Source organism: Protopterus annectens, chromosome 2.part0 (genome assembly GCF_019279795.1).
Source record: "Protopterus annectens isolate FY-2018-M chromosome 2.part0, PAN1.0, whole genome shotgun sequence".
NCBI classification, from domain to species: domain Eukaryota; kingdom Metazoa; phylum Chordata; order Ceratodontiformes; family Protopteridae; genus Protopterus; species Protopterus annectens.
In genome coordinates, this window is record NC_056728.1 from 17,251,122 (window position 1) to 17,267,747 (window position 16,626).

Here is a 16,626-nt window from a genome sequence, read left to right on the forward strand (position 1 = left end):
GAGCCTTGTCCTTCTGTACAGTATAGGGGGGTCTAGTGCTAAAGTGCTTGCTATGAGTTTTGAGCAAGTGCCGGGCCGAGAATTGAATGGCTTGAGTGCTTAAGTTTAAAGTTTGTCTAGTTCCAAGGGAAAAACTGAAGCAGAGACTTTGTGGAGAGTAGAATAACAGTTACAATTTAATCAGGCTACTACTGAGCAGTAATAAATGCAGCAGAATAAATAAAATGGAGTACTTTGAAGAAGAGGCAAAAGCAAAATAAAGTAGGAGGAAACACCAATACAGTAAAAGCAGATGAATAAAGTAAACATTTTTTTTTTGGTTAATAAAGTGCAAGGAGAGAGGAAGGAAAGTGGGTTGGCCTTCTCAAATCTTCTCTCTGTATTAAGTAGAGTGAACACTAGACTCAGAATATGATCTCACTGTATTCAGTTAAGTTTGCAAATGAGATGGACTCAGGAGGAGTGTTCAAACACAGACTTACAGGAGGGGCGGGCAATTCCAGAGCCACCAACACTAACACCAAAACAAGAACAGGGAGGGAAGGTGGGTAGGGACAAACTGCAGAGAGACACACAGCACACACTATTCAGTGCAACACACAATTAGGTACAAAAAAAATGAAAAATAGTACTTTTAAAACTGAAAGTTTGTACTTGACTTCAGCTTTTAATGCAGGTGATTATAGCCAGGCAAGTCTCTCAGAAGTTGAGCATAAAATGATTTCTCAACTTTATGGCTAGCACTTAAAGTACAGAGGAATCTACACAACAAACCCATAGCACTGGAATGACACTTGGGTAAGGTTAAAAATCATGCTTTATTTGAACAATAGTTGAGCACTTTTATTCCTAAAATTTCCAAGGAACTTCATTAGAACTAATAAACAATGTAAAATCACAGGTTTAAATACTATCACATGATTTGAACTGTCCGATAATCTAAGTACCTTAACCAACCTTTACATAAGGACTTGTTAGTCACAATCAGCCTTTTAAATGTCTCAATTTTAAAACAGAATTTATAGAAACAGAATCGTTCAACCCTAGATGACTTGTGGCATTGAATCTTAACTGCCACTATAATTCCTGTTTATTTAAATGGTTATCCGTAATAAAACCCCTCAAGTCTTTGTTCACTTGATGTAAGATCAAAAACTTAAAACTGTGTTTATCGAACTGTTGTATGTGCTTATAACATGCATTCCTGGATTTTCTGCTCCCTTATGACTAATAAATTCTAGTTTTTAACTTTCTGACAGTTTTTCCTAAGTAAATAAATACACAACTTGTGCTGAATTACAAGTGTAGTTTTTAGTAATCCTATACTTTTTGCTTCTTACTATGAACTTATCGGCTGTCTGTGTGGGCATTGTGTACAATGTCCACATTTAAACATTCCTGAATGGTGTCAACTCCATCAGAATTGTCTTTGTTACGTTCCAATTTTAAAAGAATTTCCCTTCCTGGGCACTAATTTTGGTTTGTCACCCATTTTAGTATATAGTGAGCTGTCCATCCTAAATATATTCCAGTTGCCTTACTGCCAACTGTACGTGTGTTAATATACATTTTTTATTCTCTTTCGTTATAATACTATTTTCCTTTACTGCTCTTAACTCATCTGTCCGCTCATGATTGGCAGTGGAGTTTTATGGTGTCGAGTTGCCAGCACGGCGCCCAACCTTCCACAGAAGGCACACACATGCACACACTCACACCTAGGGCCAATTTAGAGTGTCCAATCCACCTACTGCATGTCTTTGGGATGTGGGAGGAAACCGGAGCACCCGGAGGAAACCCACGCGACCACAGGGAGAACATGCAGGCTCCGCACAGAAGGCACCCCAGCTGAGAATCGAACCGGAGAACCTCTTGCTGTGAGGCGGCAATGCTAACCGCTGCACCACCGTGGCCACCCAGTTCAACCATTGTTCAAATAAAGTGTGATTTTTAATCATATCTGAGTGTCGTTCCAGTGCTATGGGTTTGTTGTGTATTAGTTTGTTTATCCTGTGGAGTTTGTTTGTTTGAGATGCTACTAAGGAAAACTGTACCATTCAAGCCAGGATATTCAATAGCTAAGTTTCAGTTGCCACAATAATTCTTGGTACTCCAATGTATGTTCCCAGGGTCCTCCTCGGGATTAGGAATAACTTGTTCAAGTTCCGTAAAATAAAACAATTTATTTATGTTAGAAATTAACTTATGTCATCTAGAATTATATTGCTATAATTAAAAATCTTAAAACCTTTATAATTTGAACAAATATACTCATTAAATTTGTCAGTATTCATATCTAAAAATTCAACAGCAGATTTCAATACATGTGAACTGAGCACATAATCATGAAAGGAACCTACTGGCAACTTTTCCACTATGTTAAACACATCTTCAAGTTCACAGTGCACTATATTACCACCATTGTTTATTAGGTTGAAATTAAAAACATTTACTAATCAGTCCTTTTCATCTCACCCTCTCCAGCTGGGAAAGTGACTTAAGTTCCTTTGCTGAATTCGTGAACGGTAAACTTGTTGTTGGAGCAGTCTATCCAGTCATCTTAACAGTGTGGTAGGTATTGATATAAAATCATTGGCAGCATTATTCGATTCAAAGCATAATCAATACATTGCTGTTCCATATTAACATCACATAAGACTATAAGAATTATTTCAGCAGACCTTATTCTTTGGCTTTTAATTATAAAATCATAACAGCTAATTGGAATTCACTTATTATTGGGCACATTCTATCATATGATTTTTAGTACTAACATATTTAACTGCTTTTAAATGATCGTGTGTTAATTCTAATGAAGTCCTATGAATGCAAGTGATTAACTATAAGTAGAAAATGAAAGTTTTCCTACAAATACAAAGGTTAATGATGTTTGACTGGATTGAGTCCTTTCTTGTCCTAGTTATAAGTCACTGCTGATCTGTTTTAATCCTTTGGTCATTTTTTGGATCTTAGTTTTTTGATTAGGTGAAATATCATTATGGAAAAGCTGAACTACCCCAGGATTCCATGTTGGGACCTACTCTATTTAATATACTTTTTTACCTTCCAGATCAAGCAGGGTCTTACATGATAAGCCTGATGTAAGTGTGTGTCTACCCATTCGGTCATCAAGAATAATTTTAAAGGTAACAAAAAGATTACGTTGTTTGACCTGTAGTGTCAACTTACTTCATAGGCTGGGAATTTACTGTGTAAGGAACCTACCCCTCCTGCAAGTCTTGTTTATGTTTTGGTGTGCATTTAGGCCTCTAGGGTGGGTGCTTGTACAGGCACTGGTTTTGCAAAAAAAGAGGTGGTCAATTAGGATTGGGTATTTTGTGGCTTGACAAACTAGACACAGGTGACCTTGGAGCAGCTGGTAGGCTACTGAGTACAGGGAAAGTCATGTCAATCATTCAGGATAGTTGAAGGACTTAAGACTTTTAATTTTCATGATTAGAAATCTTTATAGGGCCTTTCCAGTTGGGCAACATGCTTGCATTTGTACATACCAAGGGGTGAATTATATTTGATGAAGGGCTTGATAAGGGAGGACTAAAGGACAGGATGGTTTCTTTGTCTCAATCTCTTGGTGTTTAACTAGATCATCTGATGTCCTGACTATGGTGGAAATATGGTGGTCAACAGAGACAGCTTTCCACACAAGTACCCAGGACTACCTCTGTGTGAAGAGAAGACTCACTTACACGAGATGGGAGTAGCTTTTTTTGCCAAACTGCACTTTTTTACCTATAAACCACTTTCACTACACCAGGTATGTGTACATTCCAACCTTTGCTAAAACTGTTTTAGTATCAGTGGATGAGTGGATTACTGTACCCAGTTTGCAGTCATCAGTAACCTTGGTCAACTTCAATTCTGGAATGTTTGGCTTGGATGTCTGCAAAATAAATGGCAGACAGGAGAGGGCCTAGCACAGATCCCTGCAGCTCCCACTCATTACAATTTTGGAATCAAGAGAGTGTACAAGCAACTTTCACATTTCAGCTAATATACAACCTAGCAAACAACACAGGAGTTTAAATTAAGTTTGTCTAATTTAAAAAAAAATTCTGGCATGGGGGAATGATAACAAAAGCCTTGACCAGGCCAGTATAAACATTGTGCACACAGTAACCACTGCCCATTGCCTCCATTACCTTTTCAAAGAAGCTTACTAGGTGCAGGAGGCAGGACCTGCCCTTCACAAAACTAAACTGAGTGGTGTCATTCATCTAAGTTGCCTATATCTGCATAAATAAATTCTGCTATGATATGTACCATGCATATAAGGTTGGTGAAGTTTGATGGGCTTATAATTACCTGGGTTTGCAGAAAAGTCACCCTTGTTCAGGGCATTCACAGTGGCTGTCCTCCAGGCATCAGGCACAAACCCTGTACAGAGGCTGAGGTCAACCAAAACTAGTATTTACAGAGGATTATAACAAGGGCCTGTAATGTTGGGCTGAGTTTTAATGTTACGAAAAGTAAAGTAGTGACTTTTATTTGCTTGTTTATCATCAGGATCAAGTCTGGTAATCAGACAGTGGAAATTGTACTGTATAAAGGATCTAGGAATTGTCACAGGTAAAGGACTATCCTTCAAAGAACAAGAATTAAACATAAACGTTAAAGTAAATAAGACAAAAGGGATTTTTATTTAAGGTTACTGAAGACGGGAATCCTGTTGTGTTGTGGGTCTTGTACAAGACATCGATTAGACCAATTATTCAACACAACATTTTTTTGTCAACTTTCAACAGGGGACATTTGTCAAGACCAAGATATACAACTTACAAATATTACATCTGAACATTTGTACAATACTGGCTAGACATCATCCAGGAAAACCTTCAAAGCAATTCTTAAAATTAAATTGAACAGAATAAATGGGATTTGTACTGTTCTCAGATAATTCCACAATTACAGAGCAAGCTACCAAGTCACTGTCATGGCAGTGAGACATTTTCAAGTAAAAAAAAAAAAAAAAAAAAAGGCTGGATGACTATATGGACAGAAGGAAATTCAAGTTTGGGCTAAGATAATCTGCATTCTTGCTGTTTTTTGGACCCAAATGCAGCAAACCTAACTATTAAGATACAACACACTAAAACCCACCTCCTGCTTCTACAGCTTTAGTCTGTTCCTTATAATTTTGAGAGTTTGCTAGCTGTTGAAGTACAGTCAACAAATTGGACCACAGTATACCAATTTCTACCTCAGTTTTCTGTATTTTATGTAACATTCTTACTGGAGTCTGAAACAAACTCATTTTGGGAAAAAAATTACACTAATCTTGCTATGGTACCCAGACTTTAAATAGAAACATTAACAGGACTGGAAAAATATACACTTAACTATATTAAACTACAGCACTGCAAAGAGTTACGATGCAATACCAAAATCCAAAATACTGATGCTAAAACACTATATTTTAGAAATCTTCAAATAATGCATCTGGAAGCTCCCAAAATTCTGGAGTACAATAAACGTTCTTTCCAAAAATCTCAAACCTTCACCTCTCTTCTCACCTGACATTCTAGATGAAATCTATGGAAATATGTCTGCCTACATCTTTTAATCACCATCTCGTTTCCCACAAACATATCAATGAACCCAGCTGACCCACTAAATAAAATGATTTTGTACATCCCTTTCTACATTCAAATGTTTACTCGCAAGCAGTTAGAGAAACTACTCTTATCAATTAGAAACAGGTTTAATCACATTTTTATTACTAGCATCCCAAAATACTGACTATTGCTGCTGCTTATATCTCCAGATCATTATTACAAATCCTTTAGTTATCCTTCACCCGTGGTACAACTCCTCCTTGCTTCAAACACGCTCTTATTATCTCTTCCTAAAGTCCCATAACCCAGTCTACCACTGCCTATAGACCAACTAATCTTTGTCCTTTGGTGAAAGTCTTTGAAAAAAACAATGATCTATGAACAGATGCAAGACTGTATCCAAAAATATAACTTTCTTTCTGACAGACAGCATGGTTTTGCCCTAAACAGAGTTCTCAAACTGTAATGCAATTTACTCCAACATGGAAGAGGCCTTCTAACTGCAGCTATCTTTAGACCTAAAAGACCTTTTGAAACTGTAAACATAGCCGGCCTTAGGCATAGGCCAACTAGGCGGCTGCCTAGGGCGCCGCTCAAGTAGGGGCGCTTTTCTGGTATTTATTTGGTGTAGGTAGACCAGGATGGGGGCACCAGGTAGTGTGGGGGGGGGGCACCGTGGAGCCCTTTTGCCTAGGGCACTGGTTGACCTAAGGGCGCTCCTGACTGTAAACTATAATTGTTTACTGCACAAAGTGTTATCATGGTTAAGGAATTATTTCAACAACTATTTATTAAACTTTCTTCTATTTTCCTTACATTATACTCTTGTCATCTATTTAAGTTTCCCCTTTTCACTTCCGTATTTGTCATTCTTCTTCTTTTCTTTTAACGATCACTCTTCTTCCATCCTCCCACCACCTCTGTCCAGCTTTCCTCCTTATTTAATAGATTGTATTTTCTTTTTAAGTTGCTTGTCCAATCAAAAATTGTAAACTGTGTTTCTTCCTATAGTTCATGTTGCTGGAAATGGAACTTTAAAACAAATTTTAAACTCTTTAACTACATTGTTAATGTATTTTTTTTACATAGTTTCTATATTTCTCCCTAGGCCTTGAATGAATTTTTTTTTCTTTAACACAATGTAATAAATAAACAAACCAGAACCTTAACAATAATTATGTAGAATTCTAACTCATCTGCAGAATCTATATACTCTGGTACTCTATATGGCTCTGTCTTTGTTCTACTACTCTACTCTATTTATATATCAGTAGGGTAACCATTTGAAATGACCGGATCTGCTAGAGTGCGTCCCAAAATACAGAGACTGAATGGTCAAAAGATTGGATTTACATATAGTCAGAGATGCCATTTTTTGGAACATTCTCTTTTCTCCAAGGTATGGCAATCTCAGAGTTGGTATATAAACATTCTTGGGGTGCAGGGGGATTTGCCCCCCTCCCCCAGCCACAAATAAAAGTTCTTGGGGTGCAGGGGGATTTTCCCTCCTCCCCCCGCCGCAAAAAGAAGTTTAAAGGAGAGAGTGATTTGCTATTCTCCTGTGTTTCTGGCTTTTTGTTTTTTTTCAGCTTGCTGGCACTCATCATTTTTCAATGCCAACATTTCATTGGGGATCCTATTGGTAGTTTCCCCGTGACTTGCCACACTTATGCTTAAATATGTATGCTGATAACGTATTTTCATGCTACCATCCCAACAGATGGCTATTGCATTACAAAATGACTTCTGTTTAATTTGTAATGACCTTTGCAATAATATATTAATTAATACTGCTACTTAGTCTGCAGTCAAGTTACTGAGGACAGCAAAAAATTAGTTAGCACAATGACAGTAGCACTTTCAGATCCAGCTGGGACCCAACTCCACATCAAAAACATCTTGGATTCCTATTCATAGGTAGGCACTAGGCTATTAGCCCTAGGGTCAATACAAGCCTAGCTAAAAAGGTACCCTGGCTTTCGCCACCCAAGAAAATTATTTTCCTGTGCCCCTGTCAAGAAGAACCACAGAAGAGATACCCGAGGTGAATTTCTTATTTCCCATCCAATCATCAAGATGTTTCTTGAAGAGTGCTAATGAGGAGTTCTGTTTGACACAGATAGGTAGTCTGTTCCAGAGTATGGGAAGTCTCTGGGACAGGAATCTATCCCTCCGGCATGTTCTGTTTACTGTGGTGACAAGGTTTAGGTCCCTAGAGCATGTAGCTCAGAGGGATTGGGATTTCTTTAAGTGGAGCATGTCCAACAGCTCTGGGTTCAACATAGCTTTGTATGTTAGGCAGAGATCACCTCTGAGTAGGCGATATGCGATGGAGTAAAGCTGGAGTTTTTTGAGTTGGTCTGCGTAGGGTATCTGTTTGAGGCTGGTAATCCTCTTTGTGAGGTATTTTGGCGGCCTTTCCAGTTGTTGTAGATGTCTTGTGAGGTACATACCAAAAAGGGTTTTGTACTCTATAATGGGTCTAATGAGTGACGAGAAGAGGGGAACAATGACCTCTACTCTACATATCATGTTGATAACTTCTACAGAGTCTTACAACAACTTAAGTTAACCTACAATTTTCATCCGCTTACAACAGAAGTTAGCTGTACTACTGCTATAAATGGCTTAATCCCAAGACTTAAATACTCTCTATTCAATATTGCCCCTTTCTCAGGACACAAAATGCTTTACTGTAAACTGCTGAAAATAAAGATTCTTACATTTATTTATCTAGACATATCCGCTGAACATCACTACAGCTCTTTTCCTTAGGTTAAATGGCTTCCCATTCTCTCAAGGTCCAACTTGTTACTTAATACCGCCTACTCAGAGGTGATCTCAGGGCGGTGCAGTGGTGTCGCCTCACAGCAAGAGGTTCTCTGGTTCGATTCTTGGCTGGGGTTCCTTCTGTGCGGAGTTTGCATGTTCTCCCTGCATTTGCATGGGTTTCCTCCAGGTAATCCGGTTTCCTCCCACATTCTAAAAAGACATGCTTCTGGAGCATTTCTCCCCGGGCCTCCACTGAAAACAGGATCTGTGGAACCTAGTCGGACTTTCCCGGTCAACAAATGTTAACTAAATAAATAAATAAATAAAATAAATCTCTGCCTGACATACAAGGCCATGCCCAACCCAGAATTGATGGACATGCTCCGCCTAAAGAAAACCTTATCCCCTCGAGCCACATGCTCTAGGGATCTAAACCTCACCACAACAATAAACAGACGTGCTGGAGGGATAGATTCCTGTTCCAGAGACTTCCAAGGCTTTGGAACAAGATTCCAATCTACATTAGGCAGAGATCCTCGCTAACACTCTTCAAGAGAAACCTTTATGAGTGGATGTGAAACAGAAAGTTTAACCCGGGGATCACTTCAGTGGCTCTGCTGGACAGAGGCACAGGGAACTAATCTAAGGGGGCAGCAAAAGCCAACACATTCTGGCTAGGCTTATAAATGCTTTTGGGCAGATAGCCTAGTACCTACCTATGAACCTATAATACTCTTACATTCAACCCTGTTGATGAAAGGTAATACTCTACCACTGTTGATGAAAGGTAATACTCTACCAGGGACTAACTAACATTGCAAAAATCCAACCATGTTCTCAGATGTTCCCATTCACTCAAACTAAACACACCCCATTTTTCCCTAGCCATCTGGGAAAGATCTTTCTACAAACTTGTTCCTACCTCTTGGAAAATGCTTCTAAATGATACTGCTACTACAGATAATCTCAAACATTTTAAAAAAAGCTGAAGTTGCACTTCGCCAAAGAATGTAAACATGCCAGGTCACTGTATTAGAAAAGTACCTCACAGGCTGGACTGTGTGCAAGTGGGCATGGTGTCAGTGACTGACAGATGAAATGGGTGTGTTGTGGTATTGAAAAGATTACAAGTATTTTTTTTTTCCTTTGTTTTTGCAGGGAGGCAAACCCCCGTGCACACCCACCACACCCCTGCAAATTATATATACCAACTCCGAGATTGCACTACTTTGAGAAAATGGCAAACTACGATTAGACAATGAATATTCATGCAGCCATTGGTATGAGTATTACTTTACTTTCACTAATTGTTGGATGGTGGGCAGGGTATGGGCAGGAGTTGCTACTGCGCATCCTGTTAGGTATGTTTCTAATACAAAGCCAATAATACATCAAATATGCATCAGTCTCTCTGACTTTTGACTCTCCTGATCTTCATTATATATGTTCTACTGACACTATATACACTAAACTTAGTTCTTTTATGCCTGTTGCTTGCTGTTGTATTTTATTTAATTGTACAACTGATACTCCATTAGGGTTACCACTAGTCCCACTTTGCGAGGGACAGTCCCTCTTTGGGCAATTGTGTCCTGCACAAAAATTGTAAAAATGGCAAATGTCCTGAGATTTTAGGACAAAATTATTTCCTATATTTTATGTAACAGTTGTATAAAACAGTTATTCTATATCCGAAACACCTAAATGTTATAAGAAATACAATAAGCAACAAAAATGCTACAAGAATAAAGTTTTATTTAGGCAAGAGAGTGAAGTTCTGATCTTCCTACTGGCCGTGGGTATGTTTCGGCCTGCAAAATCGGACGTTTGTACCAAAAATGTCCCACTTTGGGCATCTGAAAAGGTGGCAATCCTATACTCCATTTAGATTACTGTTTTGTTCACTCTGTTACTTTGCTGCAGCTCTGGCTGCCTTTTGACCAAGGTTGTGGCTCACACTCAGCCAATTAACAAATAATAAGACAATAAGTAAATGTTTAATAGACACACAGATCTTATAAGAATGTAGTGTGCAAACTGCAACTCTAATTTTGGTGGCAACGATCCCTGCCCTGCACCAGGACAAAAATGCAAGTTATGGGTATCGTACTTGAATTTTTTTTTCTTTACAGAGATATTTGTCCTGCTCTGAACCCAGGACCATTTTCTTCATTTTTTCTACATGCTGACAACTAGCTGCCATTAAGGGGAGGGGACAAAGAATGACACATGGCAAATGAAATGTCCTCAGTTGTACTAATGTACAATATTAAGTATGAACACATCTCCTGATCATTGCTATTAAGGCCTTCCTTTTCAGTGATTGTACTAATACCCAGCTTTAGGCATCTGATGTTACTCCATAAAGCTCTACTCACTTCTTTTAAGTTATATACCTATCAGGAAGTGTTGTGTATTTTGGCTTTTGAATTTAACTAGTTACTATTTATTTACTATGTTTACCGTGTACATAGTGTTGTACCTTAGTCACTCCGTTTTTACATGTTAATAGTTGTAGTCACGTGTTTATATATATATATATTATATATATATAAAATCATTGAATAAAGGCAGTATTTACATATATATATATATATATATATATATATATAAACATATGTACATACACATAGATATAGATATATTGTATTGCTGTTCTAAATACTCTTTCATGTTTGATTATTGTCTTTGCCTTTGCGGCCAAAAAGGGACCATTTTGCTTACTCTGTTAAAATTTTTTTTAACTATTTATTTATTTAATTAATTAAATTGTGAACAAAATATGGACACAACACACTGAAGTTTATTCTGTGTACTACACATTTTTTACAAAACAACAGAAGTACTTCCTGAACACATTTTGTATACACAGCTGTTGGCTGCAGCCATCCAGCATTTTAGAGGTAAAACAGAATGCATTGTTAAATGTAAACAGAACAGCACTTTCATCCATTTTGCTTTTGTTTGACTTCAAACATGCTAACTATGAACAGTTTGTAGTAATGGCAAGAGGCAGCAAAACCTTTCTCAACATCAGCAGCTAAAAACTTGATGTGGTTACAGAGATCGCAATCTCACATTTGCACAAACTGAAGTTTCAACAGTTCTGCCTTTTACCCTGCAGCTTTGCAGCTGTGGTCTCAGCTATGCTCATGATTTGTTTTTTTACTTTTAAATCCAGTCACAGGTAGAGAGGGCGGGAACAAGTCTTAGCTGACACATTCCAGATCCTAATCTTCTCAGAGGTCAGGACTTAGTCCTTTCAAATTAAATCAGCATGAAAGAATGACCATTTTTACGACTTTTTGGCTTTATTTTACACAGTGTTTCTTCACTGTTAATTAGGCTACTCTGCATGCATATGTTAATTAGTGGTCTGCAAGGCTCATCTCAGCAAAAAGAAAAGAAAATCCAAATGTAAATATATGCTCTGTAATGATGGAATGTGTAATATGAACCTGCAATACCCCAAGCTGGTGATTGTGGTATGTGTATGTGTGTGTGTGTGTGTGCGTGGGGGGGGGGGGGGGGGTGACAGAGAGGGGGAGAGACAGACACTGTGTAGTCAGAGTCAATACAGAAAGCATGTCAGTTCCTAGTGTTTACACTGTACACAAAACAAATATAACACAGGCTTCTTTAATAGTACAAGAAATCTATGCTTTGCTGGAGGTCAACACCCCTTCTAAACTGATAAACCCAGTAATAAATCAAAGACACAGGATATCTACATTTATGCAGAACAGATTCTGAGAAACAGTCCACATCTGCAATCTGACACATATTTTTATCAAATGAAAACAGTATTGCACATTAAGAAAAACTCTGAATGGCATTTTGCAAACACTGCATTTCCTAACGTCTGTGTGCCGGTTGTAACAAAACTATTCTGGTTCACTTTAGATGTTACACTGTAAAAATAAATGTTAACATCCAAAGCAGAGTTGACAAACTGGCTGATCCCAGTTAGCACAGGACAAACCAACACATTTACAGAGTAAAATAGTTCAGCAAACACTAAATATAAATACAATGACACAGCCCAAGGGAGCACAAAGTCAGGGTAGGTAGCAATCAAACAAGCGCAAAATAAACAGTAACCACTTCAAACACAGCATGCTAAGGAAATGCTAGAAGCAACATGGTTAAAACCAAACTAAGTTTCAAATGCAAACTGGTAAATCAAATGTGCGCTGTGCACTTACCTTGTAGCTGCTTAAATCTCCCTTCCAAAACGTTGGAGTACTGAGTCTGATTTATAAATGCAGCAGGGGAAAGTGTTGGGGTAGTTGGAGACCTGGGCACCTCCACTTGCCCCATATCATATTGATACATGTTTACAAAAACAGGAAAGTTAGTTCATGAGCTGAAATTCCTAATTCCTTAACTGTTCCGGGCGATCCTTTACACCCACTTGCAAAAACAAACAGTTCTGCTTCAGAAAGTTTGGTATGCTCATACACAGTGAACTTAAATGCTCAGTTTCAAAACCAGGTTTCTAATCTGTTCAGAAAAAATAAACTTCTGGGAAAGAAAAGGAAGTTAATGAATCCTTAAGCAAATGGGTGTGTGACTGGGAAAGTCAGTAACATTTTTAGCTTTCCACGCCTTGCATAAAGAAAATAACAACTCAGCTGTACAAAGAAAGATCACAAGTGCAGTTGCACACTCCCACATACGTTGTCCGTCTTACTCTCACTTGCATTTCTCCATGCGGCAAAAAATAACAGAAAGAAATATCATAAACTTAAGTCATTAAGATCTAAATATCCGAAACCAAACAGTATGCCTTGCACACCTTGATGAATATGAACAGTGAAAGACCTCCTTGCTGAATGGTAAAGTAAAAAGACCAGCCCCTTACTACTTAATTAGCATAAGGTAGGCTGGACTGATCCATTATGCAAGGTGTACTTGGGGGAGTTAAGCAGTATTTCCTTCTCTATTGCTCATTTCTGAATTACTTACAGTGTGCAAATTATGCAATAGCTCTGTCTAGATAAAGTCCAGGAACCACACAGTTCACATCTAATCTTCAAAGTTGAAGAATAAAAGATATTCATGACGATATGACAGCAAGAGTGAGTACTGCTTTTAACAGTCCAAATACACATCCACTTGAGTGTTTTTTTTTTCTCACTATGACCCATACCATACCACATGCAGTAAAAACCTCTAGTGGAGAACATCTGCACTTCGTCAGCAAGACAAAAGCTACTTTTTTTCATTTTATATTAATGGCATGCCTTTACAGAATCAAGATTTTGAATGTAGTATGGAAGTTTTCCTATGGTGACAGTAAACGTTAAAGCATTTATTTCTGTTTACATGTAAACATATTCTTTTCTGGTTACTCCAACTCCAGACAAGTGACAAGTGGAGTACCTCAGGGTTCAGTCCTGGGACCGCTCTTGTTTGGCATCTATGTCTCTGAAGTACAGGCCAACACTAAGGGACTCTAGATAACAAAGTTCACAGATGACTGCAAACTGGGAGCCATTACTGAATCCCCAAATGATGTGGATATTCTACAAAAGAGCCTTACAGAAACAGATGCCTGGTGCCAGAGCCATGGGCTCAAGCTCAATGCCAAGAAATGTATAGTTATCCCCTTTGGGAAAAAACATGTACCCATGAATTACCACATAGGTGGCAGTACACTAAACACCGAAAATGTGATGAGACACAGGGACACAGGTGAACAGTGGTCTCACTTTCGATAACCACATTGCCATAAGAGTCAGGAAATCCTTCCATGTGGCACACCTCATCACTAAGGACTTTTCATCCAGAAAAAAGGAGGTCATTGTCCCACTGTACTCATCCCTCATTAGACCCATTATAGAATACAATGCCCCGTTTGGTATGTACCTCTCAAGACATCTGCAATAACTGAAAAGGCCACAGAAATACCTCACCAAAAGAATCACAGGCCTAAAGCAAATGCCCTGTGCTGACCATCTAAAAAAACTCCACCTATACTCTGTCGCATATGGTCTACTCAGAGGCGATCTCTGCTTAACATACAAGGCCATGTCAAATCCAAAGCTGTTGGACATGCTACACTTAAAGAAAATCCAATCCCTCAGAGATGCACGCTCTAGGGATCTAAACCTTGTCATCACAATGAACAAAACATGCTGGAGGGATAGGTTCCTGACCCAGAGACTCCCCAGACTCTGGAATAGACTTCCCATACATGTCAAGCAGAGCGCCTCTTTGGCCCTCTTCAAAAGGAACCTTGATGATTGGATGGGAGACAGGAAATTGACCCCAGCGATCACATCAGTTGCCCTGCTAGACAGGGGTCCAGGGAAGTAAATACTGTGGGAAGAAATAGCCAGGGAATTGTTATGGCTAGGCTTGCATAGACCCTAGGGCCAATAGCCTAGTACCAACCTATGAACACAAGCCACTTACATGGTAGGTGAATGCACAAACCAATACTAAGTTAATGTTTTGAGTGATGGCAGTCTAACAAACTTGCCAGTAAACCACAAAATAAATCCAGAGCAGAGAGAACACAGTAAGGTATCCTTATAGAAAACATTAAATGAAACCAGAGGAAAGTATTGGCCTTATCAGCCCACAGAACATCTAATAAGATTTTCTGATAAAAAGATGTACGTTTTTATTTTATTTTAATTAAATAAATCCACTTGTTATATATGCATTTTTTCAGGGGCTACAACCTAAGAGCACTGTCTTCTTAAGTGGTTTGCTCACATCCACAACAAGACAAATGGAAACTAGTAGAATCAAACCTAGGACAATAGAAAGAAACAGTTTACCAGCAAATACACTTTATCTTCTGCCTCAATCTGCCAGACAGTGCCAGGAGCTGGCAAGAGGTGGTAGCAGATTACACAATTACATCAATAAATGTTTGTCAGTCAAAGAACCAAAACTCTAGGTACATCTGGAAATGGCTGGGTCTTTTATTCCAAGTGGTATTGAACTGAAGGTAGTCTAGGCAAATCCAAGATAGCAGATTGTAGGTGATGGTTTAGGACTCCAAACATCTGCATTACATTTATTTGACAACAGGAGGAGACAATAAGCTTACACTGTCTGTCTGCCCTTTAAGTGAATTTTAACTTTCTATCTTCCATCATTAACTACTCCTCAATCTTCTTCATCTGTGGGGTGTCCTCTTGAATGCCTTTATGGATTTCATCTCCATCCTCCATTTTGATAGCTGATTCCATTGCTCCACAATTCTCTTAACAAAGAAGTGCTGTTAGAGATCCAAGGAGTATTTGGCAACTACACTCTGCTCCTTCCTACCCAAGTCATCCTTCATATTCAGAACAACCCTTTCAGACTTCCCTGACATGATCCTGTACAAGCATACTTTTACATCTCTGTCTCAAGTGAGAACAGCTTTAGCTCTTCCTAGTTTCTGCCCAAAGCCTTTCCCCTCCATCCCAGGCAGACATGTGGTGGCTGTCCTCTGGATTCCTTCTCCCCTCCATCCCATGCAGCCATGTGGTGGCTGTCCTCTGGATTCCTTCTTCCCTCCATCCCATTCAGCCATGTGGAGGCTGTCCTCTGGATTCCTTCTCCCCTCCATCCCATGCAGCCATGTGGTGGCTGTCCTCTGGATTCCTTCTCCCCTCCATCCCATTCCGCCATGTGGAGGCTGTCCTCTGGATTCCTTCTCCCCTCCATCCCATGCAGCCATATGGTGGCTGTCCTCTGGATTCCTTCTCCCCTCCATCCCATTCCGCCATGTGGAGGCTGTCCTCTGGATTCCTTCTCCCCTCCATCCCATGCAGCCATGTGGTGGCTGTCCTCTGGATTCCTTCTCCCCTCCATCCCATTCCGCCATGTGGAGGCTGTCCTCTGGATTCCTTCTCCCTCAATCCCAGGCAGCCATGTGGTGGTTGTCCCCTGGATTCCTTCTACCCTCCATTCCATTCAGCTATGTGAAGGCTGTCCTCTGGATTGCTTCAACCCTTCATCCCAAGCAGACATGTGGTGGCTGTCCTCTGGATTCCTTCTGGCAGCCTACTCTTCCTTTCCTAGTATGGCTTCCAAACTGCCCATACAGTGATCAAATTGTGGCACTGATCAGGTCCCAGTATAACTAAAGTATTATCTCATGGCTTCTGGAGTCTATCCATGTGAGAATACACCCCAGCATTCTATTGGCTACTGAACCTGATACTCCTGTCCAGATGTGATCAATGTAACCAGATGCTTTTTCTACTTGCTGCCATCACTTGCATTCCTCCCAAGCTGATTCTTCACACTGGAGATATCAGGGCTGCTGTATCTA

At 39.3% G+C, this 16,626-nt stretch overlaps 1 protein-coding gene across 2 annotated transcripts in view; it reads right to left on the reverse strand.

The window, feature by feature from the left end:
* LOC122792927 (spectrin beta chain, non-erythrocytic 1-like) overlaps window positions 1-16,626 on the reverse strand; it is a 1,986,067-nt gene that overhangs the window by 1,216,717 nt on the left and 752,724 nt on the right. The window contains exon 1 of one of the 2 annotated variants that reach the window (XM_044060499.1): window positions 12,551-13,161. The exons of the other annotated variant lie outside the window; for it this stretch is intronic. Coding sequence (XP_043916434.1) covers window positions 12,551-12,680 — 130 coding nt within the window. The 5' untranslated portion in view covers window positions 12,681-13,161. Of the gene's footprint in view, window positions 1-12,550; window positions 13,162-16,626 lie in introns of those variants that run through there. 2 annotated transcript variants of the gene reach the window in all.